The 14,008-nt window shown below is 48.3% G+C and overlaps 1 protein-coding gene and 1 long non-coding RNA gene across 5 annotated transcripts in view; one reads left to right on the forward strand and one right to left on the reverse strand.

Moving 5' to 3' along the window:
* The window catches only part of NDEL1 (nudE neurodevelopment protein 1-like 1), a 70,118-nt gene extending 56,322 nt beyond the window's left edge, over window positions 1–13,796 (forward strand). The window contains exons 9-10 of one of the 4 annotated variants that reach the window (XM_014549849.1): window positions 791–825; window positions 1,852–3,464. In XM_014549849.1, coding sequence (XP_014405335.1) covers window positions 791–825; window positions 1,852–1,964 — 148 coding nt within the window. In that variant the 3' untranslated portion in view covers window positions 1,965–3,464. Of the gene's footprint in view, window positions 1–790; window positions 826–1,851; window positions 3,465–4,280; window positions 5,530–11,707 lie in introns of those variants that run through there. The other 3 variants (XM_005878797.2, XM_005878798.2, XM_005878796.2) reach the window with 3 other exon arrangements.
* LOC102254229 lies at window positions 4,727–7,691 on the reverse strand. Its single transcript, XR_001364515.1, has 2 exons — window positions 7,349–7,691; window positions 4,727–7,269 (listed from the first exon to the last, which is right to left on the reverse strand). It is a non-coding gene; the product is annotated as an uncharacterized LOC102254229 (long non-coding RNA).
* Window positions 13,797–14,008: the final 212 nt, after the last annotated feature.

Consider the following 14,008-nt stretch of genomic DNA (forward strand, 5'->3'; position numbering starts at 1 on the left):
CAAATTTTGTGCACCAGGCCTCTAGTTGGCTAGATTAAAAACCAGGATGGTATTTACCAGCTGCGAGAGGAATTGGGGAAGTATCCTAACTCTCTGCTCCATGATTAAATGTCAGGTTAAAAGAAGAAATGCCAGTTCTTACAGACGGCAGCTTGCAGTTTCAGTGTGAGAAAAGCTCTTCATTTTGAAGTCTGGGCTCTAGAATGTGCCTGCTCTACCTCTTGCTCCTGGGCAGTGTCTGGAGCACTGGCACTAGCTTTACCGGCCTCCTAGGGTCCTGGAGGAGCATTGTTTGGGGAGGTTAATCAAAGCCAGTTTGTGTGTGAGTGTGCGTGTGTGTCAGGCGCAGTGAGGCCTTGCTACATAAAACAGTATACCTTATTACTACATTTACTTTATAGGACTTGAAAATATTCTGTAAGTTCTGGTTATTTGAGGGCTTCTTGGAATCAGGATTTTTATCTAGTCTGTGATCACCTCTGCAAGTTCCTAAAATATGGCTCGCTGGACCTACTTCCCAGGTGTTGCTCTGCTTCTTCCAACCACGAGGAACCCTTAATCTGAAAAGATACAAATTCTGTGTAGTATAGTCATTTATATTATCTCAAAAATACTCTTTTTTTCTTCATAGCATTTATTTAGTTTCCTATGTATCACTTACCCTAATTTTGTAAGCCAGTCAGATTTCTTTTGGGGTATGTATAGGTAGGTGGGCATACACTAATTTTAGGGCACGGTATGAAAATAGTATTTGCATTACTGTTTAATGTTTTTTCCTTTTTTTTATTAGGCAAGAAAAAGTCATATTTCCCACGTTGTTCATGGGTAACTGAATTTGTTTGCTGTGCTATTTTTTATTCTTTTTCAATCATGATGTGTGGTGGGAGACCCATTAACAAACTGTTTTCACTAACTGCATGGGGCTGACTCTGCTTTAACCAACTTACAGCCCATAAGTGAGCCTTCAAATTCCTGTTTGACTCACCTGTATACCATTATTGGTTCAGCTGTGCAAAACCAAACTGATGAGTTGTAGTGGTGCTGGGGCAGTTGTGAATAGCAGGCACTCGCTGTGTGGTCAGGTGCTGAGAGATGATGCAGGACTCGAGTGGGGGCCCCGGGTAACTGGCAGGTCCTGGGACCGTATTTGAATGTCTTTGTGGGACTGGGTTCTTCCTGTTACCAGTGTGTCTTGTTTTTTCAAAGCAGGCACTAATGACTACGGAGCCTTGCTGGGGGGACTCTCCCCTCTGAGAAACATTGGAATGATAGATGGAGACGTGTATAAGATCTGCCTTTCTTCTCAGTTTTCAGGAAGGCACATTTCAGTTTGTAGGGCCTGGGGCAAGGTCGGGAGCTGGCTGAGCTGCGCGGCTCCCATGGACCATCTCACTAGGAAGACGGGTCTGGAGTGTGTCTGCTGCCTCCTGCCTGAGCGCTGGCCCACTCTCAGGCCTTTCTCTCCCGCCCTCTCAGGTGTCCTCCACTTGCTGCTTTGATGGATTTAGTGTCCATACGTCATCACTGTTGTGTTCTATTTATTGTCCTCCTGACTAGCTTATAAAGGTGCCCTTTTTACTTCCATTGCCATTTTACAACTCACCTTAGTTTCTTTTCTCAGCTGGAGTCTCTATTTTTCAGACTCTTTAACTAGATTTTGGTGGTAAGGCCATGAGACTTCATAGCTTCTGTAACCTGTTCACATAGATAATTCCCAAGATCTGTGTCCCCACCCCTGCCTGCTCTCTTTTCGTTCATTTCTGTGGTGTCCACTGGGACATTTCCTTTCAGCTCTTTTGCTGCTTCCTGAAACCAAATGTGAATATGGAGGTTTCTTTCCCCATTTCACAGCTTTGCAATTTCCTGAAGGTGCCTCACCAGACACAATCCTATCTGTAGGGTCAACTGTCTCCCTCTGGTCTTCTGCGTCCCACTTTTTGGCTCAGGAAAGAAGTGCTAGGTGAGGCCCTTGTTATTCTCTCTCTATTCTGTCCAACTTGCAAATCAGAATTTCCATTCCCATTCATACTGAGAACGACTCACCTAGCTTCTTGTCCTTTTGTATTCTGATCGCACTGCTTCTTTTTCCCACTAGAGCTGACTTGGGTTGGGAGCACCAAAGTGGTTGCTCACTGAGGGCTGTCAGGTCTCCTCTGGCCAGGAGGATGCTGGGAAAGGAGAATGGCCTGGACATCTGGAGGCAAGTTATGAGCCCTGCTTCCCCATTGATGGGCTCGTAGGTGAGCTCAGGTGAATGGCTGGACCTTCTCCTGCTTTGGTTTTTTGAGCAATAACAACAATGGGGATGGACTTTATGTTCTTTAAAAATCTGTCTAATTTGAAAATGCCAAATCTCAGTCCTAAGCCTGCACGTGGAGCCATCCTATGGTTGCTGCTTTTGCACACCCCTGTGGAGCAGGTGCCAGGTTCTTCCTGGCACCCAAAGTGCTCCCTTTCTGCTGGTTTTGGGGGTGTCTGTAGTACAGCCTGCAGAATGTGGTGTTCACCTGTGTAAAGCTGAGGTTTGTGAGGCCTGCCTGGTTCTCCTTGGGCTTTGAGGAGAGGCGGGCATTGGTTGGTCTGGGACTAGTCAGACAAGTGACAGCTGGGCTTATTATGTGAGGGCTGCAGTGGCATATAGGATGGGGCCCCTGCCCCCGGAGGAGGCACAGGTGGATAGCCTTGGGAGAGTGGGAGGGATGATTTCAAGTTTTCACATACGACGAGACTCAAATATCAGGCCTCCCCTAGCCCTAAACAGAACACGGGTGTACAGCAGGGAGAAATGACATGTAGAGCCCTGTGGCTCTGTGTGGGTAGCTTGACTTCAAACTTGAAGTCTGGACTCTGAGGTTATTTCTTCAGGCATTAACTGTTTCTTCAGAGTAGCATGGGGTCATTTAGTCAAGTCTCTTTTGCATGCCTGTTTCTCTGAGATTACACTCACCTCTTCAGTGTATGTAGCACTTATCTTTGTGGGGAATGTGAAGAATGAGTCTATACTCAACTCCCTAAACCCCTCTGATGAGTGGATGGCGGGGGGCAGTGGTGGGCAAGTGTGGTGAGTGCGGCCTTTTGCAATTCGCTGTATTTCCCAAATTGCTAGTGGGACACTTTCCTGGGAAGTTTTCCAGGATGGAGAGGCTGAAGTGGCTTCCTGAGAGGTTCCAGGCCTCGCACTCACCCCTCACTGCTTCCCGCGGCTGTGCTGCCAGATGGGTGGGCTGAGGTGGGCGCTCTGCATCCCTGGGCTCAGGTGCGCGGCCCTCCTTGTAGATCCTGTGCTGGGCTGGTTGCTCATGAGTCTGCAGAGCAGCCTCCCCAGCTGGCTTTGCTTGCTTAACAATGTAAAAAAGTTACTTTCCCCCCTTCATTAAGATATTCATGTATATTGTAGGAGATTTGGAAAACAATAAAGTATAAAGTAGTAAACAAAATTTATCCATAACCCAGAGGGAAGAAAAGTAACTTGTTAAATTTTCTTTCTACAATATATATGATTTTATGTACATATATGTGTGTGTGTGTGTGTGTGTGTGTGTGTGTTTGTGTGGATGTATGTATGTGTGAGTACCTCCACACATTCTAGAATTAGCTACACAGGTAGTAATGCCTATCTATATAAGGGGCTATAGTCTAGAATCTAGAATATATATTACTTACACTTTTTCTTTTTTCTTCACATCATTTAACATATACAGTTTGGTAACCTTTTCCTACTCACCATTAATTACATTCTGAATATTTTCCCATGCTATTAAAGAACTGTGGAAATGGATTTTAAAAATATTTTTATTGATTTCAGAGAGGAAGGGACAGAGAGAGAGAAACATCAATGGTAAGAGAGAATCATTGATCAGCTCCCTCCTGCACGCCCCCTACTTGGGATCAAACTTGCAACCCAGGCATGTGCCCTGACTGGGAATCAAACCATGATCTCCTGGTTCATAGGTTGACACTCAACCACTGAGTCATGCTGGTCGAGCGTGGGGAAATGGATTGTTAATGGTTGTACACTATTTTATCATTTAGTTGTGGCTGCAGTGGCCAGTGTGATGAAGCTGCCCATAGTCTCATTACCGTAGGACCACTGAGTTCTCAAGTCTAACCAACTGATGCTCGAGGCAGCCACTCTTCTCTGGGCCGTCGGGATTCTGCTATGGGCCGGGAAGAGGGATAGTTGTAGAGAGCAAATGAATTTGTTGCTGTGTGTCAAGTGGTTTTAAATGACAGTCTCTCTTTTTCTTCCCCTTCCCTTCTCTGCTCTGTCACCCCCACAGGGCAGTAAACGGCTTTGACCCAGCTCCTCCTCCTCCTGGTCTGGGCTCCTCGCGCCCCTCGTCGGCACCAGGTATGCTGCCTCTCAGTGTGTGAGTGCCCAGCTTCCAAATGGGGGCTCCTGCCCTCCTCCAGCAACCCAGGACACCCACGCCTCACCCTTCGGTGCCTGGGCCCAGCCCGTGGCTCTGTCTGCCTCCCTAGGGCTGGCAGAGAGAGGGCAGGCTGCATGCAGTGGTGGCTGCTGGGCCCTGCCCAGCCCCAGGACTGCGCGATATCAATACTGGCTATTTTCTCTTCTCGCCGTAGTGCCGTTGGTTTCACATGATTGCACTTTTGTGGGTCACAAAGTGATACGTACATGTATTACTTGGTCACTGGATGCAGAAGTACCCATTCATCATACCTGCCTCATAGCCCACCCTGCTGTACTGATAGGATTTAGTTGTATTTAGGACATTGCAAATCTTTTAGACGTTCTCTCCCAAATCAGGTCAACGTGTGCCCTCCTGAGCTCCCACCCAAGCACCTTTGTGCTCATGATCATGTGTTTGTCCCCAGCTCCACCCCACACAGCTGGGCCTGTTGCTGGCAGACAGTCAGGAAGGTCACTGAATTAGGGAACAGTCTCATTACCCTAGGACCACTGAGTTCTCCAGTCTCATTACTGCGCCTTGTGATTTTACTTCAGCAGTTAGCATTCCACAGCTTGGCCTCCCAGAGCAGGAGCCTGTGGGGCCTGGGACAGACAGCTGGGCCTCTGCTGTCTTCTCCTCCGTGTGCCTCAGACGAGGGGTGGAGGTGGTGGCAGCGCCTACCAGCTTTCTGGTCCTTCAGTTAAATGACAGCTTCACAGCTTTTTGGTTTTGTTCTGCGGGCCTCTCCAGTTGTGTTAGGAAGGACTGAGTGGCCTGATGCCGGGGGCTGGCTGGTGCCAGCTCCTGGGGGGCAGACTGACCCCAAGTGGTTGTCCCTGTGCATCCTTTGATTACTCTCATGCTGCATTTACTGTTTACATTTGTTTTTTTGTACATAGGTTTGTAAACATTATTGCCCAAGATATTTGTAAATAACTTGGGCTTTGTAGCTTTTATTTATTCAGAACTCATACGGCATGTTAATGACTTACGATGGTGTCCTACTCTGGGCAACTGTATAGAATCATCATGTGGTTAAAAAAAAAAAAGAGAAAGTACTTCCCCTCCAACAAATCTTTTAATGTGGAAACAATAAATTTCACACAAAAAAGTATCAAGGTTGCGTTATTGGGTTCCCGCCATCCTGTGGGAGAAGAGCTGGAGTTACACAGCCAGGTTCCGATGTCGCTTCTGCTCCGACCTGGGACGTGTGGGTGGACAGCAGCGCGGAGTGGGCGAAGGCAGTTCAGCAGCCTCCGGAGAAGTCTGATGCACGAGCAGGTGTGCTCAGGCCGGTCCTCGTAGCTGAGTCTCCGGGGGGCAGCCTGAGATGGCCCTGCGCCTCATGCAAACCTGGAGGGAGGACCCGGACCTTGAGGGAGGCCACTGGCAAGGTCACAGGGTAACTGCGATGGAGCCAGGCGCTGGCCTTTCTCTGTGCTGCCTGTCATGATGTGTGTGGTGTCCTGGGAGTAGAGGTTACTCGGGCCTGGGCTTTTCTCCTTATCCCTCAGGTTGATGTTGGCAAGTGAGAGGAGGTGCCCGATGTTTGCAAGACATAGGTGACTGGACTTGAGAAATGTACAGACATAGGAGTCAGTACGAATGTGTCACGTTCTGAACATTGCTTATAACAGAGCAAAACCAGGATAGTGTGTAGTTTTAAAACTAAATAAGTGAAAAGTAAGTGAATCAAGTTCCTAAGGGAATACTGAACTTTAAGGAGGATACATTAAAAACTTTCTTCTGTCTGCTAATATGTGGGCAGGAATACTTCTGTTAGTTGTTCCTGGAGGTTTTGCTGTGAGCTGCCTCCCGAGAGATGTTTCCAGGGGGGGGTGTGCTGTGCCCAGTTGAGCCGTGGAGCAGGCCAGCAGAGAACTTCAGGCCTCTTTCTGATGGGCGGCAACTCGCAGCTTCTTTCCCTATCATTGAAGCGATTGGATTAGAACAGAAGCTGAAAACGTTTAGCCAGACCTTTGTTAATGCAGGGACCCCAGATCTAACACATAAGAGCAGAGCTACTCTGGTGAAAGCAGCGATGAGTTCTGGAGCCCTGAGTCGTCGTCCCTGGCTCCCAGTGATTTCCCGGTTCCTTCTTAGCTGAGCACCCCTGGAATCGTCTCATCCCGATGGTCTGTCAGTTCAGTCAGGTGGTGGCAGGGGAGGCCCTGGCTGCAGAGGCCAGTGTCATCCCCGGACGTCATCTCTGCTTCGGGTCCAGGAGAGCAAGGGCCAGGCGCGTGAAAGGGCAGGAGCACGCTGCTGGGCTTTATAGCAACAGCTGCCCTCGGCGTATGACCCATGGGGAAGCTGGATGACTCCCCTGGCCTCAGTTTCAGGTGTTTGGACGATTTGGTTAAATGCTCAGCTAGAACATTTGCTGCTGACACGAAAGCTACCACATTCTGTCTGCTCTTCTAGCTAAAGATTGCCTAGCAGGCTCCTGCCTCTGAGTGGGTTCTCTTCCTGGGGCCGCCCCATGCCTAGGTCTGCCTGGCCCTCGCTGAAACTTTTAGGAGTGATCCCTCCCCTGAGCTGGGTCCACAGGTGGTCCCCCTGCTTGGAGGGGGTGAATCTTCAGGTGGTGAGTCCTCTTGCCTCCAGATACTGTTCTCTCACCACCTGGTCCCATCCCTTGCTCCTGAAATGCATGAGAGTAGGAGTGAGTGCTTCACTGCCTTTCAACTCAGAGTGGTAGGAACTATGCCCAACCAACTCTGCTGAGGTCTGAAGCCAAAGCTGGGTATATGAGAGTTAGGTATAGGCAGCCTGAGAGGAGATGAGCTGGCTTACCTGTTAATAGAAGGGAAGGTGGGCCCGGAGTGTTGGTGACTGGCCTGAACTCACACAGCTAGTTCCCAGACTTGAGGCCTCATTGCCCTGACTCTGTCTTGTGCCTCAGGAGATGAGCTGCTGTGGATGCTGGGAACTAGTTCCCAGACTTGAGGCCTCGTTGCCCTGACTCTGTTGTGCCTCAGGAGATGAGCTGCTGTGGATGCTGGGAAATGTGTGGGGCAGGCACAGCCTTTGCAGCAGGAGGAATGTGATGCACCCCCCTCCACTTCCAATCCTGTACTTGAGTATTGACTGTGCTGCTCTCAGCAGCTGTTGCAGAAGGGCCGTTAGCATCTCTGAGAGCCAAGGTGGGAATGGTGCCTCTGGGGCAGGGGAGGTGTCCTGGGGTGGAGCCTCAGCTTTAGGGAGCATCTTGCTAGCAGCGGTTCTCAACCTGTGGGTCGCGACCCCTTTGGGGGTTGAACGACCCTTTCACAGGGGTCGCCTAAGACCATCGGAAAACACATATATAATTACATACTGTTTTTGTGATTAATCACTATGCTTTAATTATGTTCAATTTGTAACAATGAAATTGGGGGTCACCACAACCTGAGGAACTGTATTTAGGGTCGCGGCATTAGGAAGGTTGAGAACCACTGTGCTAAAGCCACATCGTCCTGCCTGGCCAGCACAAACAGCCAGTTCGGCTGCTGGTGGGACCGAGCCCAGAAAGGGGATGGGTCCAAGCAGTCAGTTTTCTGTTTGCCTAGATTAGAAGATGCTAGAGGAGCCTTTTCCTCCTTCCAGTATTTACTTCAAGGATTTTTCTCTCTACTTTTGCCCCAAAGGTTGAAACAAATTGAGAAACGCTAGCTTGGCCTTCAAAATTTAGCTGTTACTTGAATCATTCTTAAAAATGGGAGTAGGGGAGGAGGCATCTTTGTAAATCTTCCTATGACTTAAAGCATCTTATCTGAAAACTGATCCTATGACTAAAAATAGGACCTATGGGAATACAGTCGTCTTTTTTATTTATTTATTATTATTTTTTAAATATATTTTATTGATTTTTTTACAGAGAGGAAGGTAGAGGGATAGTTAGAAACATCGATGAGAGAGAAACATGGATCAGCTGCACGCCCCCTGCTGGGGATGTGTCCGCAGCCAAGGTACATGCCCTTGACTGGAATCGAACCTGGGACCCTTGAGTCCGCAGGCCGCCGCTCTATCCACTGAGCCAAACCGGTTAGGGCTACAGTCACCTTTTTTAAATGTTAAGGAAAAACAATAATCTGGAGTAAATATTAGTTTAACAGACTCCCTTGATAAGATAGCACATGTGAAGAGGCAAATGTGAGAACAGAGCAAAGCGTAGAGTGCTGGTTGGGGGACCAGGTGGGTTTGTCCATGTGGGTTATGGTTTGCAATTATGTTAGTTGCCTGTCAGCTCTGAAGCCTTCACCAAGCGAAACGCGATGCAAACTGAATAGGAATTTAGCTTGTTTACTTTTGGGGAGTTTGTAATCAGGTGTCAGTTTGACTAGTGCCCATTAAAATGCGGAGGTCCTGCCTGGTTGTGGGTGCTGGTGGAGGTCTGGAGGGTGCCGGGCAAGCAGGCCTGGCACAGTTTGGATAAACAGTCAGATGAGTGTCATCCAAATGAGCTAGGGCCCTGTTGCTCCCTGTCGGTTCATGGTGGGACTGAGAAACACTGTTTTTTCTGGTTAAAAAGGTGATTGTTTTAACTAGGAAAAAATCCCAGCGAATCCCACTGTCATCTAGACTTTAGGGCATACACCTCTGCATTTTTGGTGTCACTAAATTATTTTCTGTAAGTCTTGAGTCTTACATAAGCTATACAAGCTCTTTCTACTTTAGGGATAACATCTCATGGTAGTAAGAACAAGTAGAGTCCATCTCAGTAGTGGGAGTGGAAGTGTCTGATGGGGAACGGCCAGGAGGACTGTCAGCTGTGCAGGATTCCATAGAAACCCGAGTGTGCAGACGCGCAGCACGTAGGAACGGAAACCACCAGCGGGAAATGGACACAAACTAAATGAACATATTAATTACAGCTTTAAAAAGTCAGAAGTGAAATTAAAAATGCAAACAGTTTACTAATTGAGGCTTCTAATTTTTTTGGTAAAGTTGCCCAAATTCATTTTTTAAAAATTGAAGTAATGAGACTGATTTTCTTTCATTACCCAATTGGCCTGAAGACCTGTGCTAAGTTCTGAGATTTGAGCAAGTAGCTCAGAGCAGAGGCTCCCTGGCTGCTGGGTGACCAGTGAGTGGATTTTAAAACGGATTCCCCCAGGCTCCACCCCAGCGCTAGCCCCGGGAGGAGCGCACATTAGTTCACAGAATCTCAAACCAGCAATTATGAGCACCTTATTTTGTGAACCGTTAAGAAAAATGTGCCAGTAGAACTTTGAAAATGCTTATCATTTTGACTTTTTACATTTATTGAGAATTCTTTAAGCTTTGAGACAGGTTTTCATCACATCACACTTCATATACAAAAAGGAAACTGAGACATGGCTAAGACTTCACGTTGTGAACCACGTCTGACGAGTTGTCCTTGCAGTTTTCCAAGCAGTGTTGTCCTCTGGGTCCCGGTGAGCGCTGGTGATGCAGTGTTTCTGAAAAGATGTTCTGTCGATGGCTCCAGAATTTTCTTGAAGGCTGCTGGTATCCGTTCTGCAGGATCTGATGCTTGGGGTTTATTGACCTTCCTCTGACAGCCACATCACAGCTGCCACCTACTGGTGGCACTTGTGAGACGCACGAGTTCACATGTGAGAACACGGGTGTCTTAGGGCCTCTGCGGGATGGCCTTTTGCAGGAGGCAGTGGCTCTGCTTGGATGCTTGTCAGACTCGAGTTTAGTAGATGCCACTTACATCTTGAATGAGGCTTCATGACATCCTGTCAGTGGGGATGAAGTCCATTATTGGGGCGCTACTTGGAAAAAACAAATAGACCTGTGTTGTAATGAGTCACACATGAAATTCTAGTCTTGGGAAGGGTTGAAGGACATGGTCACACTTCCGTGTGTGGTACACAGGTACTGGAATTATAGTTAACATTGTCTTTGAAAGCTGGCATCATGCCCATATACCCTTATTGATAGTTTCGCATTAGATTTCTGTCAATTGTATGAGACACGTCACAAGATTTGCTAGATTCCCAAACGCTACGAGGCTCCACTAGGGAGTGGGCGCCCCATCTGGTCCTGACAGCTGGCACAGGGTACAGCACTCTAGCGGGTGCTCAGAACTTGGTACAGATGTGAGTTCCCAGTGACTAGAACCGATGGTGCATGGGGACTCCCTTTGGGTCTCAGTCACAGGCTTCCCTCTCAGACCTGCCTGGAACTTTCTAGATCCCAGCCTACGGCCTGTTCCTGCATGGGCTTTCTAAGGGGGTGAGGATGAGACAGGAAGTGGTGGTTGACAGCTTTGAGCTCTTTCTTCTCCAGGCTTGACACAGAGCATTGGTTTCAGGAGGCAGGGGCCATGGGTCAGTCCTGCCCAGAGCCACAGGGGGCTGCCTGTGAGGGGACGCCACAACTTGTCTTCAGGCTCACACGTCATCTTAGCGGCGGTTTCCAGGAATGGGGAACTGGTGACAGGAAGGAAAGGTGACATCAGTTACACCCTCAGGCCAGTCCCACTAGGACTATAGGTGTGCTATTCCTACTGACGCGGTTTAAAATAATTCCCGAGTGGATGCATTAAAAAAGAAAGCCTAGGATGTGGCAAGGGCAGACAGCGTGAAGAGCTGCATGTTAAAACCCCCGCCTCTTCTCAGCAAAAGGACAGGCTTTCCCAAGTCTTGTCTGGTCTCTTCCTCACGATGAACCACTCTCCTGGGTGGCAGCTGGCCAGCAGCTTTAGTCTTTGACACAAAGCCCAGCTCCCATGAACTGTCTTCCTTGTGCTGTCAGTGCCCGGCAAAGGTTTTATGAACTACCTTTCCTGAGACTACGCAGCGGTGGCTTGTTTAGTAAGGAAAGGTTCCTTATGGCTGGCATCTCTGAAGGCAGGAACTGGAGTCAGTCTGTGGAGATTGAGTTTCTCCCGATAGCTGAGTAGTCAGAAACAGTGACTACACCAGCCACACCAGCCAGGTGGGAAGCATTCCTTCTGAGGAAAACCAGCCTCTGAATTCCACACGCACCTGGACTAAACTAAGGTAGCTGAATGCCAGGGTGGACACACGAAACGTGGTAACTCACCTTTTTTCTCCCTTGGTAGTGACACGGGAGGAAAGGAGTACGTCTGTCCATTTTTTACATTCCCTGCCAGGAAGCCTGGATATGTGCCGTATGCCCCCAGGGCCAGCCTGAACTATGAATATTAGGGAATAATAATAAAAAAGCCAGCATTTCCTACGTGATTTTGTGATCCCTTAGTTACTCCTCTCCAGCCCATCCTAATTGACCCACACTAGTGAGGCTGCCCTTGGGTCTTATTACTGAATCCCTCCCTCCCCCCCAATTATTTTTAGTGTGAATACTGCTTGAAAATGCAGCCTGAACCTTGGATTTCTTAAAATACTCCAGTCCAGCAAACAGCTCCATCAGCTGGTGACCGAAACCCTCCAACGGCTTCATCCTCAGCCCTTTTCTATTGGCTTCATCCTCAGCCCTTTTCTATTAGCGAGCGGGTCGCCAGCCCAGGGCCCTTTCCTCCCCAATGCAGCTACACACAGAGGCCACTGGGCAGGATGCGACTTGTAGCCGACTGCCCAGAGAACTAGCCTGTCACCTGACACTTGGGAGCACAGCGCCCTCAGAAAAAGTGGGCCTTTTAAGTCTGTGGGACTCTCAGTTGCCAATCAGATCACAGATGGGAAATCGAGAACAGAAGGTAAGAAAACAGATTCCACATTCACATGATTATTCTCATTTATTGAGGTCTGTTTATTCTTAATGGGTGCTTTTTCCTCCAAGTAAATAGAGCAGGCGTAAATATCTATAATGAATAAATTTATTGTCTTACAAAAATCATTGTCTAGAAATATGGGAATACAAGAAAAGATATTTGCAGTCAGGTGTCTGGTGGTCAACAGCCAGTACAGTTCATAACGGGGTAAAATCAAAGGTTCCAAACCCACATGACAAGTTCTTCCTAAAGATGTTAAAGCTTTTAACCCAAAAGGTTTGTGTTTTCAAGCACATTGCAGAGGATCAGGGATTTGTACTTAACACTGATTCATTGTCACTGAATGTTGGTAATACCACTTTGACTAGAGAGGTACATGATATGAAGCACAGTCAAAACTTAATACATTAAATTGTTACAGAGGCAAATAATATATTTAACATTGTCTTAGTGCTGTAGTGTCTAAGGCACTTTCTGTAATGTCAGTTTGCTTACCTATCAACCAAAAACAGAATGTTAAATGTTCACTGTTAACACTGTCCAGAGGGGAGGGAACGGGAAAATGAAAAGGGATTCACATCCACTGGCATGTCAACATTCAGGCAGATGGCATCTGTTCTTGAGGGTCGGTAACCTCATCAACAAACTTGGAACAAGTCTTGGACACAAAACCAATGTTCCCATTTTGGGCTCAAAGCAGCGGCTGAATTTGTAAGGTCAACACAGGGGCCTGGCTGGCAAGGGAGGGCCTCCCACTGACTCCTGCTTAGGCGCCCACAGCTCTTGTTCCTGAAGCGAGGTGCACACTGGCAGAGCCAGGGGTTCAGGAGACCATCCGGGCGTCGACGTGATTGCTGCCACTGGGGCTTCAGCGGCATGGCGGCTCCTATCCTTTCTATGCACAGACCAGCCCTGGCCAAGGACAGTTCACACGAAGAGACGAGGGGATACCACCAACTCGAGCGAGACGGCATGGTAATCCCCAATGAATGCTGCTTCCCCAATCCATCCCACCCCTCCTAATCTTTCCAAAAAGCCCCTTTCACAGTTTGCTCGCTGAAATAGTGTTGATCGTTATTTGAAGGAAATGAGAGACAAGTGCAGTTTAGGTTCCACAATGTTCTAAGAGAATTGATGTGGCTGAGGAGTCGGGGGCCACATGAACACAGCTAAGTTACCTGTCTGTATGACAGAGAGCATGCAGAGCGACCGAGCAACAACCACGGGGCTGCCCCAATACCCAGCGACTGGCAACAAGGGTCTGGAGTTTGTTTGAAAAAGGATTCTCTTCTTAACATGTATTATAAAATGGTCTCTTGATGAATATATGGAAAATAGATGCAATGATGAGACAGTCTGTTTAATATGTGCATGTTTTGTGTATGTATATATATAAAAAGGGGAGCAATTGTACCTAAATCTGAAGCAGGATACAGTATGTGTAGGCTGGAAAGCCTTAAGACACAGTTGATCTTGCAGTAAGGAGTCCCGTGGCTTGCCAACTTCCTAACTGTAGGAGGCCCGAGGCAGGCTGGTGCCGGGTGCGTTCCTTCGTGTCCTGCTGTATTGCCTCCACTGGCTTCCGGTGACCCTACTCCGACTGGGGTGGCTGTGTCTCATTGACATCACTGGTCTTGCTTTCGGTGTCATCGTCTGACAGCTCCAGGGAAGCCCCTTCGATGTGCAGCTGGCGCCGGCCAGATCGGCTCGAAGAGAAGCTAATTGGGCCGCCTCGCCTGGCAAGAATAGGAAGTAGACACATGGGTAAACACGCAAGAACATGTGGCAGTCAAGTTGTCCAGTCACCAAACTTCCACCCCTTCCTCAGGACACACCACCTGGGGGGGTGAGTGGCACGATCAGGACAGGCTCTGGGCCTTCCACCTCTGCTGTCACCACGCCTGACTGCCATCCTGGCCAGCAC

The sequence above is a fragment of the Myotis brandtii genome, unplaced genomic scaffold (assembly GCF_000412655.1).
Source record: "Myotis brandtii unplaced genomic scaffold, ASM41265v1 scaffold573, whole genome shotgun sequence".
Taxonomy (NCBI): domain Eukaryota; kingdom Metazoa; phylum Chordata; class Mammalia; order Chiroptera; family Vespertilionidae; genus Myotis; species Myotis brandtii.